At 39.7% G+C, this 25,037-nt stretch overlaps 1 protein-coding gene across 3 annotated transcripts in view; it reads left to right on the forward strand.

The window, feature by feature from the left end:
- The window catches only part of ARL6 (ADP ribosylation factor like GTPase 6), a 43,329-nt gene extending 19,579 nt beyond the window's left edge, over positions 1–23,750 (forward strand). For 2 of the 3 annotated variants that reach the window (XM_054046173.1, XM_054046166.1), the window contains exons 4-9: positions 599–667; positions 4,426–4,520; positions 10,040–10,169; positions 14,625–14,680; positions 14,793–14,805; positions 23,035–23,750. In XM_054046173.1, the coding sequence (XP_053902148.1) occupies positions 599–667; positions 4,426–4,520; positions 10,040–10,169; positions 14,625–14,680; positions 14,793–14,805; positions 23,035–23,071 (400 nt within the window). In that variant the 3' untranslated portion in view covers positions 23,072–23,750. The remainder of the gene's footprint in view (positions 1–598; positions 668–4,425; positions 4,521–10,039; positions 10,170–14,624; positions 14,681–14,792; positions 14,806–23,034) is intronic. The other variant, XM_054046182.1, reaches the window with a different exon arrangement.
- The last annotated feature ends 1,287 nt before the right edge of the window (positions 23,751–25,037 follow it).

Here is a 25,037-nt window from a genome sequence, read left to right on the forward strand (position 1 = left end):
AGATACAGTAGACCATTGTCTGCTTAACGGCTTGGGGAGACCCAATAGTACTCAAGTGTTGAGCAAATTAAAATATTACATTGTAAGGATTCTTTCTTGAAGGATAGTTCTGCCCACTAAAGCCAATGAAAGCCATCTGTGCATATTAAGGCATGCCACGAAATTTAAAAATCACACTTCCATCTGAATTTTATTTACCTACTATTACTTTGTTACTGTATGATTGACATACAGAAAAAACATTTCACTCCCCATTTTTTCAGGTTGTTTACATTTTGTATTTGACACTACTTTGTGTAGTCAGTTATTTTCCCTGGTGTGTGTGGTGTGTGTTTTTTGTGTGTGTGTGTGTGTGTGTCTTTCACAAAGCAGAAGGGGGAAGAGAAAACATTTTTTTTAATGGGAAATTATGATTGTACAACCACAAAAACTGGCAGAAAGGTCTGGGGTTTGGTGTCATATCGGAAGTTTATTTTGATTTTTTTTTTTTAATTTACCATGTTTTAAGTTCACTGTCCATTTAAAAGTGGTAAATGAAAATGAGGAAAATATTTTTTTGTTCTATGGGATCTGTACTTCACTCTTTCTTCCTTTTCAGTTTGTCTTTCACAGTGTTTGACATGTCAGGTCAAGGCAGATACAGAAACCTGTGGGAACATTACTACAAGTGAGTAATTTTTTTTAAATTTTAAAACATTGCTGTTAATAGTAGCTAAATATTTTTTTTAAAATCTAGACAGAGGTATAACAAGTTTTAAGAGCTGGGAGTTGATGCTAGACATATTCGGACTGGAAATAAGGTGCACATTTTTAAGTGAGGGTATTTAACCATTCAATCATTGTGGTGGATTCTCCATAACCAGAAAACTTAAATCAAGATTTGCTATTTTTCTAGAAGGTATGCTCTAGTTCAAACAGGAATTAATTCATGGAAGGCCTATGGCCTTCATTATATGGGAGGTTGGACTAGATGATCATAATGGTCTCATCTGGTTTTATAATGCATGAACATTTAAAAGTGTGGTTTTACAGCCTCTTTGATTATTATTAGTCCTAAAATTTATAATGATGGCTTTATAAGCAATTTAGATGAGTCATGAAGGAGTGTGGTTCTTATGCTACTACTGTTAGGAAGAATATTGTTCTTAAACAAAGGTTTAAGCAGCATTCCACTTCTAAACTAATTGGTTTGGATTATCCAGTGCTTTATAATGGTTATGTTAGTCTCATTAACTATTCTTGTACTGAGACATCAAGCTTGTGTTAGATGTAGCTATGTGTTTCTGATTAATCCATAATACTCGCTGCAGGTTTATACTGGATTGTTAGTATAAATAATTCAAAACACATCTCACTTAGAACAATAAAATATGGGATAAGAGAGCATGTGGAGATAGAAAATAAGGAGATTTATGAACAGTTGGTAGCAAGCATACGTATGGGGACTGGTTGTCAGTTCACTGAGGGCAGCATAGAAAAGGAGAAATTTGAACACATTTAAAAAAAAAAAAAAAAGTTGGGGAATCACAAAGGTAGAGGATGGATATCTTACTGTTTTCCTGACATTCATATCCACTTTATGAGGCCTGGATGAACCTAAAAGATGCTGATTTACTGCTGTTTTTATTGACAATTGTAATGCAAAGCTTCAAAGAATGAGGCATCTATGTAATTATCAGGGTACCATACTAACAAATTGTATGCCTTTTATCCTATATGTTGTGGCAAAAATCAAATAAATGCACCTAATAAAATTGTGCTGTTCTTTTGGCATATGCCCTATCTTTAGATTTTTCCATTTTATTTCTTGCTGATATTAACATTTGAAACTCTTTTTTTAGTGATTTCTAGCTTCTAAAGTACTCTCAGTTGTTATCATACATATGAATATGAAGGCCAATAGTGAGCAAGACAAAAGTAACCTGAATTCTCCATTTTGAATGCTTGAATGTTGATGTGTTTATTATTGATAAACTTTGCTGTAATTGATAATTGATGAACTTTGCTTTATTGTTCCTCTTACTTTTTTTTTTTTTTTTAAATTGGGGATCAACATAGAGGCTTTTCCTACAAAAATGAATTGGCAGTTTGAGAAATTGTCAGATAGATGGCTATTTTGTAAATGTGCATTAAGGCTGGGATTTTCAAAGCAGCCTAAGGTTATTAGGTGCCAAATTTGATGGGATTTGGATGCCAAATTCCCAGAAGCTGCTTTGAAAATTTCAGTAAAAGTGTGTGATAGGAGGAACACCTTAATGCCAGTTTTTAATACAGTGATGTCCTATGTGGCAGAAAATCAGTGTGTGTGCAACTGGGTAGTTTCATTTGTATCATGTCCACAGTTTGAGTATAGTTTCTTAGCAGTAACACTGACACTACAGTGCACTCTCCTATCAATAGCCTCCCTATCCACTGCAGTTCTTTTATCTATATGGGATTTAATTCCAGTTAAAAGTAGCATACAGAAAAGCAATATAATAAACTAGTAAAGATAAGCAAGACAGCCATTTTTCTGTGCTTGCAAAGTTAATCTATAGGTCTGGTCTAGAACCTGTGCACATAAGTAGGTACTTCCAACTACTTGACACTTGCACTTTTTTCATATCTGGCTTACACCTCTCTCTTCAAGGGTACATAACTTGAAATCTGATGTAATGATGCATATGGTATCTTGACTCTTGAATATTGTCCCTGTTACTGGTTTTTTGTATGTGTGTGTGTGACATAGGAGAATCTTGTTTCTTTGTAAGTAAATATATGCTAGAATTGTATAGTATATTACATAGTATAGTACTATTGTACAAACCTGATAACACTTTATTTTAGTAGTTTTAGATAATGCTGGAACATTCACAACAAATATTAAGCATTTGCTTATAATTTATTTAACTTTTTGTGCAATACACACCAATAAATATGGGCTTAGTCATGCAATCTTAACTTGGCCAAATTTTCCCACTCTCTTCAATGGCAGTGGTAGGTGATCAAGAATTGCAGGATTGGGTTGTATTGTGGAGATGAGAGGGTAAAGCATACTGGTAGCTCACCTTCAAGGAAGATTAAAATGCAGAGAAAAAGATTACAAAAAATTCAGTAAAATACAAAAATATTTATAGGGGTTTCTTGTATACAGTTCAGAAAATGCATTGATATACTGTTATAAACATTTTCAATTTTCCCTTTATTAGAAAGCAAAAATAACTCTCAATATTATGTCTACAAAGTCGCTAGTTGAATCAGCTATGCATACTGAAAGTGTGTCTGCATTCTTCAAGATACCGGTGTTTAGACCATAGGTTCTCAAACTGTGGTCTGTGGACCAACAGTGGTCCGCAAGCTCCATTTAGGTGGTCCGTGGATAGTTCTCTCAAAGGTGAGCGCCTGGGCGGCTGCACATAAGAGAATGAAGGGCCATCCAACTAATTAGTGGAGCTGTACAGGCATAGGGATAGGTGGGAGGGGGCAGTGGGGTGAGAAGAAGGGGTGGGGGGAATTTGGGACGTGCAGGGCTGCAGCGGCCAGAGAAAGAGGCGACTTTCCCCAGCTCCAGGGCTGCAGCTGCTGGGGAGAAATCCCCCTCCTTTCCAGCCTCAGCTCTGTGGCTGCTGTGGTGGGGGAGAGAGGGCACATCCATCCAATTAGAAAGGTAAGACTACTGATATTAAAATGAGAGTTGTGTGCTTTTATTTGTAGAACAAAAAAACCTTAATAATAATTAAGGTTTTTTTATTTAGCGCTTTTATTCAAAGCGCTTTACAATAGTTAGCTAACGGTACAAACAACATTTGGAGAGAGCATTAAGTGGTCCGCCAAGACCCTTAACAATTTGCAAGTGGTCCACGAAAAAAAAAGTTTGAGAACCACTGGTTTAAACATTGGTATCTCTTCTAATTTGATTCATCTATGCAGACCTTGACAGAGCTTAATGGCTCTGCATATACACAGTTGTTAAACTGGTTGTAGATGAGCAAAGTTCTTGTCTGAGTAGACTCTTAACAAGATTCTTTAGTCAAGGAACTAAAGAACTATGACTTGAATATAATTTTTCAAGACCGTTTTGACGAGGTTTAACCCTTTTCACACTGGCTGGCCCAACGATGTCCGCACCCAGTATTGCCACATTGGGTGTTCATGTGTTTCAGCAGAGGAATTGAGCTTTCTTGAAAGATCTGTGTACAACAAACCTTATGGGCTGTGAAATTGATATTTTTTTTTGGCAGAAGTTACGTTGTTAACCAAAAGGCCAGATTTCAGAAACTGGCCTCAACTCAAAGGTTTCTAGCAAAAATCTTCCCTGAGATTGTAGAAATAGCTAGACAGCTCTGCATGGGAGAGGAGTAAAGAAAATATTTTGAAAGGCTTTTGTTCGTAAAAGTTTCTGAGAGAGCTTACAAATTTGCCTCTTTACTTTTCTATATTATGCAGAGAAGGCCAGGCCATTATTTTTGTCATTGATAGCAGTGATAAATTAAGAATGGTTGTGGCCAAAGAAGAACTTGACACCCTCCTGAATCATCCAGGTGAGAAAACTGTATTTTCCTACCATCTCCATATTATATTGTATTGTTTTAAACATAGAAACTCTTGTTATTGTAGACATTCTGCATTTTAAGTAAATTTCCCTCCTTTTTAGCCACTGCTAGGAGCTAGAATAAAAGTAAAATGGAATTTGTATAACAAGGCAAGATTTACTTCTTTTGAGGAGAACATCAAAACTTAGAACCTGATAAGATTCCTACTGACCTCAGTAGGAGCTGGATTGGGCCTTTTTTAATCAAGGTGGAACAGAAGTTAATAGTTGCTTTGAGGGACAGTAAATCATGTCATTTAAAAGCCTGGAGTTCATAGACAACATGTTTTTCATCTGCAATGTCTGAAAAAATTTCCATTAAGACCATGAATTACTGCAATATAACTTTTTGCTGTTTGGTTAGTGCTGTACCAGACCTCAGTATTGGCCTCTGAAGAAGTTAAAAACACTAGAAACTTCTTTTATGACTTTGCAGCCAGAAGTAGTGATAGCTAAATGATACCACAATTTCAACTGTCAAAATAAGGAGGAAGATTCATGATTATTTCTAAAGTTACTTTTTCAAATAAGTTTTTTGGGGGGGGTTCCATGTTTGTTCCCAGGGGTATTGGAATTAAACCAGTTTACTTAAACCAGCATAATGTGGATGTTCTGACTAATCACGAGAACAAACCCTATGCAGGAAATTTAAAGTAAAACCGCTATATAGCCTAATTTTCGTTCCCAGTCTGGCATATTCTAGCAGTTCAGTGGGGTGTTGATTGCTGGATCTATCACACTGAAAAGTTGTAGGGTAGGATTCTGACAACATAAGGAAAAGTTGTTTACACACTATCTCTTGGTCAGAAACAAAGTTACTGTGGAAACTAATGAAGATAAGTGATTCTGGGGGCATTATTGGTGTAAAAACAAAATATGTACAGCTTGGTCAACAAGATTAAGGAGTTGATTAGCATAAAAATTGTAGTTGGGTCTATGAGAGCTGATTGGTGAAGAGGAGAGGACCCAAGGACAGACTCTGGTACGAAAAGGAGAGACAGAAAGAACAGTTGGAGGGAGTAGTTGGAGGACAGTACCACAACAGCCAAGAGAGCAGAATGTCAAGGAGGAGAGTGACCCATAATACTGAAGGCTGCAGAAAGAGCAAGTTCACTGTACAAATGAATGTAACCTTGTTTCCAGGGATCAAGCTCGTGACCTTCTACAGGGCACCATTTTCCCATTGGCCCAGGAAAGGGATATCTTGAATTTCTGTCTATAGCATCATAAAACAAATGTAATAAAAATTGTTTGTTTTGCTGTTGTGAATATTCATGGGACTACTGAATTGGTTGATAATTCAAAGGTGTATGCAAGAGTAGTAGCAATCATTCTAGCAGTCATCATAGAACTGTAGGGCTGGAAAGGAGCTCAAGAGGTTATCGAATCCATTTTCCCCATGCTGTGGCTGGATTAAGTATACCTAGACCATCCTTGACAGTGGTGTTTCTCTAATAGGTTGTTGAAAACCTCTGAGTATGGGTATTCTACAAACTCCCTAGTAACCTGTTCCAGTGCTTAACTAATCTCGTAGTTAGAAAGTTTTTACTAATATCTAACCTAAAACTCCCTTGCTGTAAATAAGTACTTCTTACTGTACTCTCCATGGACATGGAAAACAATTGATCACCAGCCTTTTTATAACAAGCTTTTGCATATTGAGAGACTATTATCATGTTCCCCCTGAACCTTCTCTTCTCTAGACTAAACGTGCCCAATTCTTTCAACTTTTCCTCATAGGTCATGTTTTCCAAATCTCTTACTATTTCTGTAGCTCTCCTCTGGACTCTGTCCAGTGTGTTCACATCTTTCTTAGTGTGGTGTCCAAAACTGGACACTGTACTCCAGCTGAGGCCTCAGAATAGCATTTGCTTTTTTTCACAACAGCATTGCACTAACTCATATTGAACTTCAGACCCACTATAATCCACAGTGTTTTCTGCAGTACGGCTGCCTTGCTAGTCATTCCCTATTTTGGGTATTTGAGCTTTGATTTTGCTTTCCTAAGTGAAGTTCTTTGTACTTTTGTATTTAATCTTGTTGATTTTTTTTACACCAATTCTCCAATTTATTAAGACAATTTAATTCTTCTCCTGTCCTCCTGACTGCTTGCAACCCCTCCCAGTTTGCTGTCCACAGATTTTAAAAGTGTATTCTCCATTCCGTCCTCCAAATAATTAATGAAAATACTGAATAACTCCAGATCCAAGACCAGATCCCTGTTGAACTCCATTTGATGCATCCTTTCAATTTGACAGGAAATAATTTATAACTACTGAGTATGCTCTTTCAATCAGTTGCACACCCACATTATAATAACTTTATCTAGTTTGCTTATGAGACTGCCCTGTAGGACTGTGTCAAAAGCTTTACTGGGGTCCAGATATATCCTATCTACTGCTCCCTCTTCGCCATTATGCTGGTTATCCTGTCAAAGAAGGAAATTAGGGTGGTATGGCATGATTTGCTCTTGACAAATCAGTGTTGGCCGTTACTTATCACCTTATCCTCTAGGTTTGACTATGCTTGATTAAAGTAGTTTCAGATTGATTCAGTTAATACCTAGATTAGGCTAGTAATATTTACTGTGGCTGTTACTTGGAACAAAACCACTTCTTCCCATGTGCCACTGCAGCAGTTGAGATCAATTGGTGCACTTGAGAATATGTCCCTAAATTTAAATGGAGACCGTTGTCTGGTGATCCCCTAAAAGGTGTCTAGAATTCAAAATCAATATCTCTTGAAGGTTTGCTAGAAGAGGGTTACATATCTTAGGATAAGGTATAAGTCCATGTCTTTCTCTTAGGCTTTTGTCTGGAGTGGTTGGGAAGGAGAGGATGGTAAAGTCAGTTTCATTGTGATGTCTTTATTTTTAAGAGATGCATATTGGTGTGTGCCTTGAGATTACAGTAGCTGGCTGTGTTATGAAAATGAAAACATTTTTAAAGAAAAATAAATTACTATAATTGGACAACACATACTAAAAATTGTTCTCAGTTATATTTTTATTATGTCTTTATTCTACAGCAATTAGGATACTTGATGCTCTCTAAAGGTTGTTATCTTGCATAGATATCCACTCTTGGGTTACTTGACCTCCAGAACATGCTTCTAAGATATCTTCAAGTTTTCAGAAATTTCAGAAACCTCTTATATAAAATTCAAGGCATCGGGGAGAGAGGGAAGATACCATGGCCTCCGACTATAACAGAGAAGCAGGCTTTAACTAGTAGCTACAATGTTCAGATATTTGAAGGCGGCAGAGGAGAATTTCTTCTGTGTTTTTATAGGTATGTTGTAGCTGTATAACTTTGTAGCGATATATAAAAAAAGCTGATACTATAGAATGGAAGCAAAAGTTGCAAAACAGTTTCAGCCCCAGTGTTTCACAAGTTCATAACTTTCTAAAAAATCACTTCTTGGGCAGATGTTTTCTTTGCATGTTCTCTTGCAAAAGATGAAAGTCTGAGGTAACTACTTTCAGACATTTCTGTTCTGTGCAGGTTAGTAAAATACTTTTTCCATTTAAAAAAAAAACCTCTCTTCACACAATTTAAAAATGGCTGATTTTTTTTAAATGAGGTATATAAAATAATTCCCATTAAGAACAACCATAACCAAGTTTTGGGTAAAAAAAGATGGATATGAATTATATGAAAAACTAACAACTGGCTACTGTGTACATGCAGAAAATATTGTTAACACACAGGTATGCTTCTAGATAGACGTGAATACTCTTACGTAAGTGTACACTTATCAGTGTATGATGTTGGCATCTTAAATGGGCTTTAACCCCATTGTCTTTAAAAATAATAATACCAAACCCCACAGTAACCCAAGAAATTAAGAGTGGTAAACTGTTAATATAACACTAGCTTTGCACAGTTGAAATAAAAGATGGAAATAAAAATGTTAGGATTCCTACAATAACATTAATTTGGCCACTTTGCATGCATCTGATATCCCTATTCCTATATTTAATGTATCAACAGAATGCAATACGATTAGCTTAGCTAGCTTTATGTTGCTGTAGGAACTTTAGCTTTTTCATTTCTTGACTGTTTAAGTGTGAAACCTAAAAGTTGCTTTAATTAAGCATAAGTTGCATGTTCTCAGATTTTTAATTTGCTAGAGGCTGTCTGAGGGGAAAAAAAGTAGCTCCAAAGCTGGCAGACAGTTTTAGTTACTGTTTGCTTTTTGATGAGCCATCTTGATCTCTGAATGTGGGAGTTGTGGAGGGAGGAATGTAGTTTCCAGCCATTATGAAGAAAGGCTGAAGAGTTGTTTTTAAAAAAAAAAAAAAAAAAAAAAAAAACACCACAAGCCACTTCAGAATTATGAAACTTACTTATCAGCAAAGGAGACTGGTCTGTGGGTTCCAAATTTAAACAATTAATGTAATGAGAAATGAGTTAGTAATCCTTTAAAGCATACATTTATTTGAAAAACTCTAATATTTTAGTGGTGCTTACTTCCCATTCCTTGGAGTTTAGGGAGAAGCTATACCCGAAGTGCTCACTGCAAATTCTGATGGTTATGGGAAAAAAAGTAGCATCTTCCTATCAAGATTTGGATGATATATTCAGATGTAGTCTTCTTTATTTTCTCCCCTAATGCACCACCCTTTTCCTTAGTAGCAACACAGGTATCCCATAGCTAGACTTGCTATTACCCAATTTTTTGTTACAGGCTAGAGCACTGGTAGACTTTGTTTTCTTCCAATGACTCTTTAACATTCTATATTAGCCAGACAGACTTGAGCATTTTAATAGATGCTGAGTGTGTTCTCACTGCTTTGTCTGCATCTGTGGCATAAAGACATTTCTCCATATTCTTCCTGGGTGTATGTAAGTATGCCAAGAACAAAGTTAATTGCCAGTGCGCTGAGCTCCTTGCTCAAGTCTTGTGGTTCCTGCTGCTAGCTGAGAAGAACTATTGGAAAAGAGGCCTTTGTTCAAGCACAGGAGGGGTGTAAGCGATTACCAAATACATGTTTTTTCTATTTTTGTAGGCTTTAGAGAAAGTAATTGGTATCCTCCAGGATACCTGAAGGTAGCTCAATCTATCCTAATTCAGTTATGGTTGCAGGGGTATGAACTCTGAATTTAATCAATTTTGTGGCTATTTATACACCCTGTCCTTCACTAAATAGTGAAGATGTGGTGATTGGAAGCTATGATTTGACTCCTACATATTCCTCTTCTTCACCAACAACCTAAACCTACAGCCATAAAGATATTTGAGTTGGGGAGGGATTCCAAAACTTACCAGAAAATTTGTGAGCACTCCCAAAGCATGCGACTGAGGCCACGTGACCCAACAGTGTGCGTCTTGGTAGGATACAACCTTCAAAGAACCACAATGACAGGTAAGCAGTATATCCTTTTTTGTTGTTCACGTTTCATTACTTGCAAATGATGACAAGCATTACCAAATATTCTGGTATTCCTTGCTTTTGTTTATGCTTAGATATCAAACACCGTAGAATACCTATCTTGTTCTTTGCTAACAAGATGGACCTCAGGGATGCGGTATCATCTGTGAAAGTCTCTCAGTTACTGTCTTTAGAGAACATCAAAGATAAACCATGGCATATCTGGTAAAGTACTATTACCTCACCTTTTTTGTTGTTGATTGAAATGTTCAACTTTTAGCTATTCCATAGCATTCACTATCCTATTACTTAAATGAGAGCAAACCAGATAAAATGCTGTAACTTTTCACTGGCATGTGAGTAGGTACAGGGCTTTGTACAATACTTGCTATGAAATCTGGTTGAAAAAAATATTTAATTTGTAAAATAATGTAGAGTTGGGTTTGAAAAATTTACCAGAAATCTAATAGCCAGAAACTGAATCAGAGTGGTTGCCCCCAGAGAAGTTTGGGGCAGTGTCCAAGTGGGAAGAACAACCCCACTCACTGTTGCTGGGAAGTGGAATGGTGGTAGATTTTTACCAGAGTGTTGTAGCTAGTCCCTCTCATGCACTGTGGGATTCTGAGTATCAGTTGTGAAACTGATCAGAATCTTGGTACTATCACACTGCGAGTACTTTGGAAATCTACCAGTTGTACAACAGGCAGTGGAGTTGTCTGTGTGCAGATTAAGACAACACTGCATCAGTTCACGTTTGGAAGTTATCTTTGCAATCACAAAAACTAGAAACTTTTCTTTTAAGTGATAGTTTAAATTCTTCTGAAATTGATGGCTTATGTCCCATTCTTCCCTAGGAAAAAGCTTTGCATTTGTTAGTGGCAGCTATCAGAGGTGTATATAGGATTTGTGACTTCCAGGGACCAGCCTTGTTTTTTAACCACTAGACCATAAGACTGTTAAGATATCTCTACAGTGCAGTGAAAGCCTAGGCTCAGACTCCAGCTTGAGCCCAAACCCCGTTTTGTCTACACACAGTTTTGTCTGACTGGGGCCTGGACCCCAGGACCCTGCGAGGTGGGTAGGTTTGAGTCCAGGTCCTGCTGGGTCCAAACTGCATCATTTTGCAGTGTTGATGCAGCTTGGATCCAGGACTCCCAGACTTGTGTCCTGAGAGTCCACCAGTGCTATCCCACAATCCCATGGGCCGGTGTTCTTTGTCCTCTCTATCCCAGGAGTAGCCATTCAACTCCTAGGGAATGGAAGCAACCCCGCATTGTTCAAATACAACTGCTCAGCACATTTAACCCTACCATTTTATTCTGATCACTGAACTGCAAACTCAGTGAACCTTCTGCGTTTGCAATGGCCATTGACCAGAAGAAGTCCTTTGCCAAGCATGCTGCTTCCTGATTGCAGGAACACAGCCAGATTTTGGTGAATCTCTGGAGTGAGGCAAGCAAAAATTTGATTTTTAGGAAGAATACCATGAATGAATACCATGAAGCTGGCAGCGTTGGGGATTCACTGGGCTGGTCACCAGTGCAGGGATTAGATTAAATGGCTCAAGACCAACCACCAGGAAGCCAGGGATGAGAACATCACCTCTGTCATCCTACCTTACTTACAAGGAGTTTGTCAAGGTGCTGTATACGGTGCTGAGCATGGAGCCAACAGTACTTCACAATGCCCTGGTCAGCTGGGATGGTGACCTTGTGACCCCTGAATCCAGTATAGGACTGGAGGGGAATCAGCAGTTGCTGGATCAGGCTAATGAAGTGACACTGGTGCTGGAACTGGTCCATGAGGAGGCTTTGCCTCCTTCATGGTACCGTGTGCTGCATACCAGGATCTCTTTGAACAATTTCATGATTGGCTAGCCCATGCAACTGGGACTTAATAGCAGCTGTACTGGGCAAATCTACCCCTGCATACTTCCACCCCATGCAGACCTTCTCCCTCTTGCAGTCCGCCTCCATGCAGGCCTCTATGCCCGTGGAGCAATGGCAAGTGAGTGGTAAATGCACAAGAAAGGAGGAAGAAAACTTGCCAGGGGGGACACACAATTGGAGGATTTTTTTGACGGCATTGTTTGCATTGTTCAGTGTTGCGTGCACTTTGTTTTATTACTGGTTGTGGTATTGGTTTATTATTGTTGTTTCAATATTCTAATGGTAGCTGGCCTGCCTGGAAATACTTCAATATTGTTAATTTTATAATACAAATAAAGGCTTTTATTTTATTTTAAAAAATTATTGCCATCACTGTGTCATACCTTATAATAGGTATTTTGAATAATAAAGATAAACACATGGTAAGGCACAAAAGGCAAGCTGAATCTAAAAGAAATTATTAAGAAATCTATGTATATCAATAATGTAAATGCACAGTTCCCACACCACTACATTAGCAGTCATGTTATCCATAACAAAAATCATGACAATCATGTGTGTGTAGTGAGGCTGGAGGGTTGGGGCAAGCTGCTTACACAATGCTCCAGAAATGTAGCTTTCTTCATATGAAAGTTCTGGATCCACTGCTGGTCATCCCAGATCCACATAACTAAGTGATCCCACCAGTCTGTACTTGTGGCCCTACTCCACAAGCACCCATCTACGTAGGGGTCATCAGCAGCTATACGAAGAGTAATGAGTAGCATCAGCCAGTTTGAGTCTTCCTTGTCTGTATCGTCGTCATCCTGCTCCATCATTTTTCCTATCAGGTGCCTGTGGTGAGTCAGGAAACATCCACCATGGAATCTCTGCTTGTTTCCTGAAACAGGAGCAAAAGCCCAAGCAAGAGAAGTTCTTCAAATGGTGACTCCTCCATGCTCTTGGCTCCAGTTGCTGGGAGCATGCAGACCAAAATGATGGTTCAGCAGAATGTGTTGTTGCAGCCCACCAACTTCCTGTGATGTGTGGGGTGGCAGTCACATTTTCCCGTACTGCACCATGAACAAAGGGCTAGAACAGCCACTTTGCAGGAGGGCGATAGAAAGCCTGTGATTTGGTTGGTTGGATACTGTATTGTGGACATTGGACTCCCAGTGTGGAGCTGGGCTCAAAAATTCTTAAACTGGGGCCACCAATGAGTATGAATGCTCAAGCCCTGGGCTTTCAAACCCAGAGTCCACAGATTCAAGTCCCACTAATCCTGGGCTTACATTGCAGTGTAGATATACCCTGAGGCTATGTCTACCCCACAATAAAAGACCCACGGCATAGCCACAGCTGGCCTGGGTCAGCTGACTTGGGCTAGCAGGGCTCAGCATGCAGAGCTATAAAATAGCAGTGTAGATGTTTGTTTTGGGCGGGAGCTTGGACTCTGAGACCCCAAGAGGACGGAGGGTCTCAGAGCCTGGGCTCCAGCCAGGTCCTGAATGTCTACACTGCTCTTTTTAGCCCTGCAGCCCGAGTCAGCTGACACAGGTCTAAGACTCAGTGCTGTGGGGTTTTTATCGCAATGTAGACATACCCTGAGGGGGCACCACTTTTTCTTCTTCTTCTTACAACAGCTTCATACTATACTAAAGTAATAGGAGAGAGAAACAAAACCAGAGCATTATTTCCAGATGTTTTAAAATGTCTAGTGTAACTTTAATTTTAGTAGTAAGCACATTAATTTACTGATTTTTTTTTTTAAACTAGTTCACTTGATTTTAAAATACCTGGAGATTTTTGGAAAGGATGAAATCCTAATTTCCAGATCCTGTCACAATGAAATGAAATTGCTTTTTATTTTTTACTGTGAAATGGTCCGCTCTGAACTTCCTTTCATGGTTGATTCTCAAGCTTAAAAAATAAAAAGTTGCAACTTTCAGTAAATATATAATCATGGTGATTCAAGTATGCTTTTTAACACTTTCTCCTCTGTATTATGTAGCTAAAATACTTTGCACAGAAACTGACATACTTGAAAATGCACCTATTCATAAATTGCTAGCCTTTCTCTGCTTTTACACGGTTTGCATATGATAACATGGCTACAGTTTTTTGTTTTGTTTCGGTGGTGGTGTTTTTTTCCAAAATTATCAAGGGTCATATATTTTAGCATTGGCCAAATTCCTTTGTAAATGGATTTGTGAATAACCAGTATAGTGGCCCAGATCCTCTGCTGTGCTAAGTTCATCTCAGTGCAGCAAAATGGGGTTGTAAATAGCTAGTTATGATTCCATGGTTCTAATGGTGGATCTGTATTTGTCCCAGTTTAGCCTGGGTAATATGCTAACCTACAGCAGCTGGCAATGGTCCCTAATGCCAGCTGGGGGTTGCCAGGGTGCAGCAGGACTCTCTCTCCAACGTCAGCATGGCCCCTATGCCTCAGCCAGGAATGCATGTTAATCATGAACTTTGCAGAAGTTACTTGTTCTGGCCTTTTCTACACAGGGGAGTGTCTGTAGAAGAATAACTGTTCTGGTATAATGCAGAGCGGAGAAAATATTTCAGAATAGTGTCCACCCAGAGAAACTGTATTAGAATAGCTCTAGCGAAATAGTTAAATGTGCTCATGTAGGCATGGCCTATTTCTTGGTAAAGAATAATATGCCTGACACTGACACCTGCTGCATTTGGAGATATTCTACTGTATTTACCACATAGTTCACAAAATTCAGATGTGATAACCACTTTTAGTCAAACCAGTGTCTTTACATGGCTTTTATAGTGTAGTCTCTGTTTATTTTAGTGCTAGTGATGCGCTTAAAGGAGAAGGGTTACAAGAAGGTGTAGATTGGCTCCAAGGTAGGTCAAATCTACTTCTATTATAATTTTATTTTCTTTCCATTACTTTGTTTTCATTTTGTAAGTTTTCTTTCATTTCATTTGCCTTGTTTCTATCTATTTCTGCTCTCAGATCAAATCACACAGTGAGTACCAGTACCAAACCTGATATTTTATGCCTTTGTGTTTTGTTTTTTTTATTATGATTTTCTGCAGCAAGGGCCATTCCAGCAGAGGTGATATTTCTTTTTAAAAACTTACATAAACCCAAAATTACAGAATATTCTTTGGAGAAAAGATAAACTATTACTAAACATCAATGTGTACTATTGGAAGTGGGACTTGCAGTCTAAGAATTTCTTGTTTAGGGTAAGAGTACAGTGTGCTCTTGAATCTTTCTTATGTTGCACATGATAACTTAATTATTTTCCTAGTTACCTTAGCTGTCATACCCCAGTGTTCCATATTTCTTTTTTTTCCTCCATATTTTATTATCTCTTTCAAATGTTGAGTAAACAGGCTGAGCAATATATGAAGGTTTCTAGAAGAACTGGGAGTCCTAGTTCAGGTTAATCTTACAAGAGAATTCTTGAACACCAAATATTTCCTAACTGCATCATATGTGTGTCTGTCCTCAACTCAAGCCGTGACATTTAGGGGTGATTGTGTTTCCACTGAAGTGAATGGCAGTCTTGCTATTGATTTCAGCAGAAGGATTGGGCCCTTGAGGAATAGTCATTTTTTATGAATGTCTGGAGGTGAGAGAAGCCTATTAAAATGTATTGTATGGTGTAGTATACATTTTTAATGATATGGAAGCTGAAGACATTTTGGGCCCTTGCTTCTGCATTTGTTGTTGGAGCTGTAGAACAGGTTTCTTATGAACACTCTGAGTTGTAAAGGGACTCTCAATTTAAAATCTAGTCACTTTCAAAAAATGAGTTAAAAGTACAGCTGGCCAACACAGGGGTTTCCAGTTAATAGTAAAGTTCATGGTTTTGATATTTGGGTTCATTCCAAATTGGAATGAATCCAAGTTTTTCAACATTTTCCATGAACTGGAAATCCTGAAAAAAATTTAACAAAATGTCAATGTCAATTTTACCCCTGCAGCTGCCAGGTCTCTCCCCAGGGTCTGCAACTCGGGGGCAGCCCCCTAGGAGTCCAGAAGCCCAGTGGTTCTGGCCAAGGGAAGTCCACATGGTACATTTGCCCTTGAGCAGCCCATTAAAGGACTTGGTGGGCGGATAGGGATAGCTCAGTGGTTTGAGCATTGGCCTGCTAAACCCAGGGTTGCAAGTTCAATCCTTGAGGGGGCCATTTAGGGATATGGGGCAAAAATCTGTTGGATGATCTAATTGGGGATTGGTCCTGCTTTGAGCAGGGGGTTGGACTAGATGATCTCCTGAGGTCCCTTCCAACCCTGATATTCTATGATTCTTGGCTCCTTGATAAGTATCTTAGAAATTCTAAGGGTATGTCTACACTGTGATTAAAACCCCTGTGGCACCAAGTCTCAGAGCTGGGGTCAGCTGACTATAAAATTCTAGAGTAGACATTCAGGCTCAGGCTTGAAGCTGTCTCTGAGACCTACTCCCCTCGCAAGGAGGTATTTTAATGCACTATAGACTTATCCTGAGACCAATACTTCCTAAAGTACCTATCTCTTTGGGGTGTTGTGAGGATTGATTATTTAAATTATTTATTAATGTTTGTGCAATCCTTGGAAGATGTTAAGCTCTGTAACTGTAAAATAATATTAAATCCTTCTACGACTAATTATTAAAAGAAGTGCACTACTTTCTTATTGTTTGGGACCAGGATTAAAGAACGGAAGACAGTGATACATTTACATTATACTGATCATAGCACATGCAGCAGTCTCATAATTACATAAACTGTATGAGATATTTATGTAATGATTTTAATCTTTTTCGTGAAGTCTGTGTACTACTGTGAGTTTGTATAGTGCTTAGCACAATGAGGCCCTGATGTTGTTTGAGTCCTTGAGTGCTACTGCTAAACAAATAGTAACAAATCCTACTTTTAGGTTGGTAGTTAAATGTGCTTGAATTTCCCTCACTCCAATGCACACTTCTGAAATGAGTAGTTCATTAATTATTATAACATAGAATCATAGAATATCAGGGTTGGAAGGGACCTCAGGTGGTCATCTAGTCCAACTCCCTGCTCAAAGCAGGACCAGTTCCCAACTAAAATCATACCAGCCAGAGCTTTGTCAAGCCTGACCTTAAAAACCTCTAAGGAAGGAGATTCCACCATCTCCCTAGGTAAGCCATTCCAGTGCTTCACCACCCTCCGAGTGAAAAAGTTTTTCCTAATATCCAACCTAAACCTCCCCCACTGCACCTTGAGACTATTACTCCTTGTTCTGTCATCTGCTATCACTGAGAACAGTCTAGATCTATCCTCTTTGGAGAACCCCCTTTCAGGTAGCTGAAAGCAGCTATCAAATCCCCCCTCATTCTTCTCTTCTGCAGACTAAACAATCCCAGTTCCCTCAGCCTCTCCTCATAAGTCATGTGTTCCAGCCCCCTAATCATTTTTGTTGCCCTCCGCTGGACTTTTTCCAATTTTTCCACATCCTTCTTGTAGTGTGGGGCCCAAAACTAGACACAATACTCCAGATGAGGCCTCACCAATGTCAAGTAGAGGGGAATGATCATGTCCCTCGATCTGCTGGCAATGCCCCTACTTATACAGCCCAAAATGCAGTTAGCCTTCTTGGCAACAAGGGCACACTGTCGATTCATATCCAGCTTCTCATCCACTGTAACCCTTAGGTACTTTTCTGCAGAACTGCTGCCTAGCCATTCAGTCCCTAGTCTGTAGCAGTGCATGGGATTCTCCTGTCCCAAGTTCAGGACTCTGCACTTGTCCTTGTTGAACCTCATCAGGTTTCTTTTGGCCCAATCCTCTAATTTGTCTAGGTCCCTCTGTATCCTATCCCTACCCTCCAGCGTATCTACCACTCCTCCCAGTTTAGTGTCCTCTGCAAACTTGCTGAGAATGCAGTCCACGCTATCCTCCAGATCATTAATGAAGATACTGAACTAACCCGTCCCCAGGACCGACCCTTGGGGCACTCCGCTTGATACCAGCTGCCAACTAGACATGGAGCCGTTGATCACTACCCGTTGAGCCCGATGATCTAGCCAGCTTTCTATCCACCTTATAGTCCATTCATCCAGCCCATGCTTCTTTAACTTGCTGGCAAGAATACTGTGGGAGACTGTATCAAAAGTTTTGCTAAAGTTAAGGAATAACACATCCATTGCTTTCCCCTCATCCACAGAGCCAGTTATCTCCTCATAGAAGGCAATTATGTTAGTCAGGCATGATTTGCCCTTGGTGAATCCATGCTGACTGTTCCTGATCACTTTCCTCTCCTCTAAGTGTTTCAGAATTGATTCCTTGAGGACCTGCTCCATGATTTTTCTAGGGACTGCGGTGAGGGTGACTGGCCTGTAGTTCCCCAGATCCTCCTCTTTCCCTTTTTTAAAGATGGGCACTATATTAGCCTTTTTCCAGTCATCCGGGACCTCCCCCAATCGCCATGAGTTTTCAAAGATAATGGCCAATGGCTCTGCAATCACATTCGCCAACTCCTTTAACACCTTCGGATGCAGAGCATCTGGCCCCATGGATTTGTGCTCATCCAGCTTTTCCAAATAGTCCCGAACCACATTTTTCTCCACAGAGGGCTGGTCACCTCCTCCCCATGCTGTGCTGCCCAGTGCAGTAGTCTGGGAGCTGACCTTGTTTGTGAAGACAGAGGCAAAAAAAGCATTGAGGTACATTAGCTTTTTCCACATCCTCTGTCACTAGGTTGCCTCCCTCATTCAGTAAGGGGCCCACACTTTCCTTGACTTTCTTCTTGTTGTTAACATACCTGAGGAAACCCTTCTTGTTACTCTTAATATCTCTTGCTAGCTGCAACTCCAAATGTGATTTGGCCTTCCTGATTTCACTCCTGCATGCCTGAGCAATATTTTTATACTCCTCCCTGGTCATTTGTCCTATTTTCCACTTCTTGTAAACCTCTTTTTTGTGTTTAAGATCAGCAAGGATTTCACTGTTAAGCCAAGCTGGTCGCCTGCCATATTTACTATTTTTTCTACACATCAGGATGGTTTGTTCCTGCAACCTCAATAAGGATTCTTTAAAATACAGCCCGCTTTCCTGGACTCCTTTCCCCCTCATGTTATTCTCCTAGGGGATCTTGCCCATCAGTTCCCTGAGGGAGTCAAAGTCTGCTTTTCTGAAGTCCAGGGTCCATATTCTGCTGCTCTCCTTTCTTCCTTGTGTCAGGATCCTGAACTCGACCATTTCATGGTCACTGCCCCCCAGGTTCCCATCCACTTTTGTTTCCCCCAAAATTCTTCCCAGTTTGTGAGCAGCAGGTCAAGAAGACCTCTGCCCCTAGTTGGTTCCTCCAGCACTTGCACCAGGAAATTGTTCCCTACATTTTCCAAAAACTTCCTGGATTGTCTGTGCATCGCTGTATTGCTCTCCAAGCAGATATCAGGGTGATTGAAGTCTCCCATGAGAACCAGGGCCTGCGATCTAGCAACTTCTGTTAGTTGCCAGCAGAAAACCTCATCCACCTGGTCTGGTGGTCTATAGCAGACTCCCACCACGACATCGCCCTTGTTGCTCACACTTCTAAACTTAATCCAGAGACTCTCAGGTTTTTCTGCAGTTTCATACTGGAGCTCTGAACAGTCCTACTGCTCTCTTACATATAATGCAACTCCCCCACCTTTTCTGCCCTGCCTGTCCTTCCTGAACAGTTTATATCCATCCATGACAGTACTCCAGTCATGTGAGTTATCCCACCAAGTCTCTGTTATTCCAATCACATCATAGTTCCTTGACTGTGCTAGGACTTCCAGTTCTCCCTGCTTGTTTCCCAGGTTTCTTGCATTTGTGTATAGGCCCTTCAGATAACTCGCTAATCGTCCTGCTTTCTCAGTATGAGACTGGAGTCCTCCCTTCTTGCGCTCTCCTGCTCGTGCTTCCTCCCGGTATCCCATTTCCCCACTTACCTCAGGGCTTTGGTCTCCTTCCCCCGGTGAACCTAGTTTAAAGCCCTCCTCACTAGGTTAGTCAGCGTGCTTGCGAAGATTCTCTTCCCTCTCTTTGTTAGGTGGAGCCCATCTCTGCCTAGCACTCCTCCTTCCCATGGTCAAAGAATCCAAAGCCTTCTCTCCGACACCATCTGCGTAGTCATTCGTTGACATCCACGATTCGATGGTCTCTACCCAGGCCTTTTCCTTGCACAGGGAGGATGGACGAGAACACCACTTGCACCTCAAACTCCTTTATCCTTCTTCCCAAAGCCACGTAGTCTGCAGTGATCCACTCAAGGTCATTCTTGGCAGTATTATTGGTGCCCACGTGGAGAAGCAGGAAGGGGTAGTGATCCGAGGGCTTGATGGGTTTCGGCAGTATAACTGTCACATCATGAATCCTAGCTTCTAGCAAGCAGCAGACCTCTCGGTTTTCCCGGTCGGGGCGGCAGATAGATGACTCAGCCCTCCTGAGGAGGGAGTCCCCGACCACCACCACCCGTCTCCTTCTCTTGGGAGCGATGGTCGTGGAACCTCCTTCCCTAGGACAGTGCATATCATGTCTTCCAATAGGTGGAGTGTCCTTCTGCTCCCTTCCCTCAGATGCATCATCTAGTCCACTCTCCGCATTAGTACCTGTGGCAAGAACATGAAAACGGTTGCTCACCTGTATCTCCATTGCTGGTACATGGACGCTCCTCTTTCTTCTTCTGGAGGTCACATGCTGTCAGATTTCTTCACTGTCCCTCTGTCCCCGCTGCGCAGCCTGCTCTGATTCTTCAGAACGTTGTGCCCATAGAAGCATATCCTGACGTCTGTTCAGGAAATCTTCATTTTCTCTTATGCAACTCAGGGTCGATACTTGTTTCTCCAGACCTTGAACCTTCTCCTCCAATATGGAGACAGGCTTGCACTTTGTACAGACAAAGTCGCTTCTGTCCTGTGGATGAAAGACAAACATGGCACAACCTGTGCAAGTTAGAACAGCTGAACATTCACCTTCCATATCACCGTCCTTCTAAGAGCTTCCTCGGCTGTTGCAGTAACTACTCAGAGAAGCCTGCAAGATGAAAGCCTCAGTGGGCTCCCCCCAGACGAACTCCCTCTGTTAGCCTCCGCTGTTTGCCGCTCAGCTGGTTCACTGCTGACTGCCTTTTTATAACAGTCAGGCCCACTCAAGGCCCACCTGGAACAAAGCACTCCCAATTCACACTTTTCAAACAATCAAACAAACACATGGTCAAACTGACAAACGGTCCCCGCAACAGACACTCAGATACTCACCAACACAGCCCCCCAATGCAGCACTTAGCGTACTTCCTCTCGGACAGATCCCAGCAAACTCCCTCTGTTAGCCTCCGCTGTTCGTCGCTCAGCTGGTTTGCTGCTGACATAACTTAAAATAACTTTGTTTAAATCTAATTGGGAACAAAAGTCTATATTTGTGCAAGGCCTTCTATAAGAAGCAGTGTAATTTGCTCCCCACCCCCATTTTGGTGTTCTGTTCTGAGCAAGCCACTAGATGTCAGTAATGATCCAAAGTCCATTACAGGTAAAGTAAATGTTGATCTTAATTCAAACTGCAGCAAAGTATTGCTTTTAATCAGGTACTATATTTTGTATTATCTCCATCTATTCATGAGTACTAGAGTACTCTATCTATTCAGCGTCTCGTCTGATTACTAGAGTGACATAAGGTTTTTTTTAACTACTTTTGCTTCCCCTGCGTGTTAATGATGAGAATGTGAGTGAAGGAATTACTTACCTATCACTATTCAGTAGCATTTTGAAGAAGGGGGAACAACTCCCTAAAAGTAACATTTATGGGAGGGTGTTCTATTCTCCCACAAAAGGGCAGGATGCACCTTACCCATCACACAGGTTTTTTTCAGAGGGCGTTTACTATGAGTTTCCTATTCTTCTCCCACATCCTATCACAAAAGGCAGCTTGCAGTTTTTCCTGATTTCCTGACCTGACCTGAAAATCTCCTTATTGTCTCAACTTCTTTTGATTCCTCTTGTCTTCATGAGGAATCCTGCAGGTGGCAACAGCCCAGATTTGGAAGTGATGCTCCAGGTACACACTTTCAGGCTGTTGTTTACATGAATCTGAAGTGCCAGCCAGAGATGCTTTCCTGGCAAAACCCATTCTGGATCAAAATTAAAGATTAAAAATGGACACTGTCAGCTCTTGGACCAGGGATTAGAAGATGCATTTAAAAATAACACATTTAATTGAAAAGATACGGTAAATCATTATAGCAGTTACTTCTGCTGCAGTTAATTTTGCAAAAATTTCTATTATAGACCCTTGCTTTTTTCAGATTATCAGAAAATTATGAAATACTCACTTTGGGGACTGAAATTTTCCATCCATGTTCTTTACCCAAATGTTGAGACTGACTTCTCATCCTCCGTTCTCCCCCACAAAACAAAATAGCGTGACTAAATACAGATATCAATTCTGAGTTGAGAGGGTAAAAGAATAATTTTTCCTTGATGAAAACCTTTAATAAAAAAAAAAAAAAAAAAAACTAGAACAACCCACCTGAAGTTTGGCACATGTACTTGGTGTGAACTTAGTCCTCATTGGGGAATAGGTTATTGCAATATATCTAGAAAAATATTAATTTTATTTTATTGAAGTTATAATTGGAACATTTACTTTGCATCCACATTTCTGCATGAGTGAATTAAGTACACGTTGAAACGTTGCTAAGAAGTGGCATTGGGCAACAGTGGAAAGTGGCATTGGGCAACAGAAATATGGTCAGCAGTGGGAAGCTGCATTTTCATGTGAATTGCAATAATAGCTCTGTAAGACTGAAGTTGAGTCATATAGTTTATAAGCTGTTCAGGAAAAAAGCTTTTATGGAGCTCAGTTACATAGAGGTCCAGAACTTGAGTATAACCAGAGTTGGAATGCATACTCATGTAACTTTCTGTCTATATTGTTACCCTGAGCCAGGCAGTCACATAACATGTGGAAAAGAATAAAATAATTTTGTGGTAGTTTCTTTCTGTTTAAATGGCAGTTCCGGCAGAAATTGCTTCATCAGAGAGGAATCTCAGAAGTAGACCCACTAGGGTGTAAGATGAAGGTGCAAACTGCAATTTTTTCCTGGTTATGACTACATGTACACACACATACAACAAATGATATTGTAATTTTGTAATCTAAATATATGTTTTATTTAGGGGTGACAGTTTCACTAAGTACAGTGTACTAAAGCTAGTATTTTTAAAGTGAGGCTGACTTTTTTTGTTTTGTTTTGTTACCAGATCAGATCCAAGCAATGAAGACATGAGAGGCCAGTAAGATAAAAGACCAGTCATACATTAACTTTGGCAGTAGATGTACAAGCCCCTGGAACAGGAAGGAAGACCTAAAACAAACAAACAAAAAAACCTAAATACAGTGAATTCTGTTGTTTCCTTTCATTATCTTTTACAAGGGCCCAAGAGGAGTAAGCTTTTTAGAAAATGTAGTGCCTCAGGTATGTACATATATGAATTAAATTAAATCTTTGCTAAGTCTGGAGAAAATACTAAATTAACACACTGTTAATAAATAATCATCTGCACTTCATTTAAGTTTTATTGTGAAATACAATTTAAGCATATAATATGTCATTTAAATATCCAGATTTTCAAAGTTACTAATGATTTCTGTGTGCCTGCATAATTTTTTGGGTGTCCAAAGTTGAGATACCTTTTAAAGAAGACTTTTTCAGGATGTGGATGTGCAGCAGTTCTTGAAAAGTCGGTTCCCGTAAGGTGTCTCAAGAAGGTCACTCAAAATCAGTAGTCACTTCTGAAAATCTTGTCCCCTGCTTTTTAAAGTATTTTTGTAACATTGCAGGTTAAAATGTGGTATGTGTTTTGTTATAAATGATTGCAGATGTTTTTAAGGAATTGCTCATATTGTAATGTATGGTTATATTGTAATGTAACAGCTGTACACACATTCCTATCAATAAAATATAAGATATACAACATGTTGTTTTTAAGCTGAATTGTGTTTCAGTCATGGCCTTTTGATGGTGCTCAGTTTTGAAATTTTAGATTAAATTTTAACAATTCATTTTAATTTTTTGTCTTATTCACTGAGAATAAGAGAATGGAATGCTGTAATAGAATCAAACTTTCTTTGCATAAAACTGTTAGAATTATTTCTCTTTACTAAACTTTCATATAAGCTATACCTTTATGCCTGGCACTTCAAAAAAATGCCATTTAAACTTGCATTTTGAAAATGCAGTTTGTCCAGTAGCACATTATCCTCTTCCTATTGTTCTATAAAGTATCTTTTTATGTATCTAATACGGTAGTCTAAACTGTTTATTATTAAGTCCTTGCAGCAAACTAGCTGAATGGAAAAACACCCCAGATAGCAATTTAAGTTGATCTGCTCATGCCTGGGAAATAGATTTTGTAATTCTGCTAGGTTTTTCTCTGCAGGAATAATGGAGTGAATGGTTAAATTATGAGGAAATGTCAGCACTGAATTCTTACGACAGATTCCGCTTTCCCCACCACCACCATTTTCATTTAAAATAATATGCAAACCTAGTGAAAGTGCTTCTCTGGGCGATGAGAAGTCACCCTTTACAGAGAAATTTTTGGAGCAAAGAACTGAATGATATAGTGGAATAGCTTCATATATTTTCAGTTAATTAAACAGTTATGTGGAAACGAGATCTAGCTCAACCTGTTCATTACATGCAACTAAATATTCATATAAAAATGTTCTTATTACCAGACAAAGCTGAAGAATATTTACTCCTGATACTACCTCTTGTCCAGACAGTACCTATCCTTCAAGTCCTGTCTCCATGGCATCAGATGTTACTGAGGGTATGTCTACACTGCAATAAAAATTCATGTCACCGAGTCTCCGAGATTGGGTCAGCTGAGTTGAGCTTGTGGGAATTGGGCTGCAGGGCTAAAAATGGCAGCGTAGATGTTTTGGCACAGGCTAGAGCCTGGGCTCGGAGACCCTTCCAGCTATGAATACTATCTGTTGGATATACCCAACTTGTTTTGCATCCAGGTATCATATGAATAAAAAAGAAAAACACTCCGTGCGGATGTAATTTTTTTGGATTACCTATTTTTAAAATAAAGTAGTCTTGATAGGTTGAAGTTTTGTAGTTGTAACTAAACAACATTATGGGCAAAGTTATACCTAATGCTGAAAGAAAGTTTAAGACCCCATATCATATGGTTTAACTAGGTATGTGACTTTCTTGCTTAAAATGTGTCTGAGTTTAGACCTTGATGTT

Source organism: Malaclemys terrapin, chromosome 1, assembly GCF_027887155.1.
Source record: "Malaclemys terrapin pileata isolate rMalTer1 chromosome 1, rMalTer1.hap1, whole genome shotgun sequence".
NCBI lineage: Eukaryota > Metazoa > Chordata > Testudines > Emydidae > Malaclemys > Malaclemys terrapin.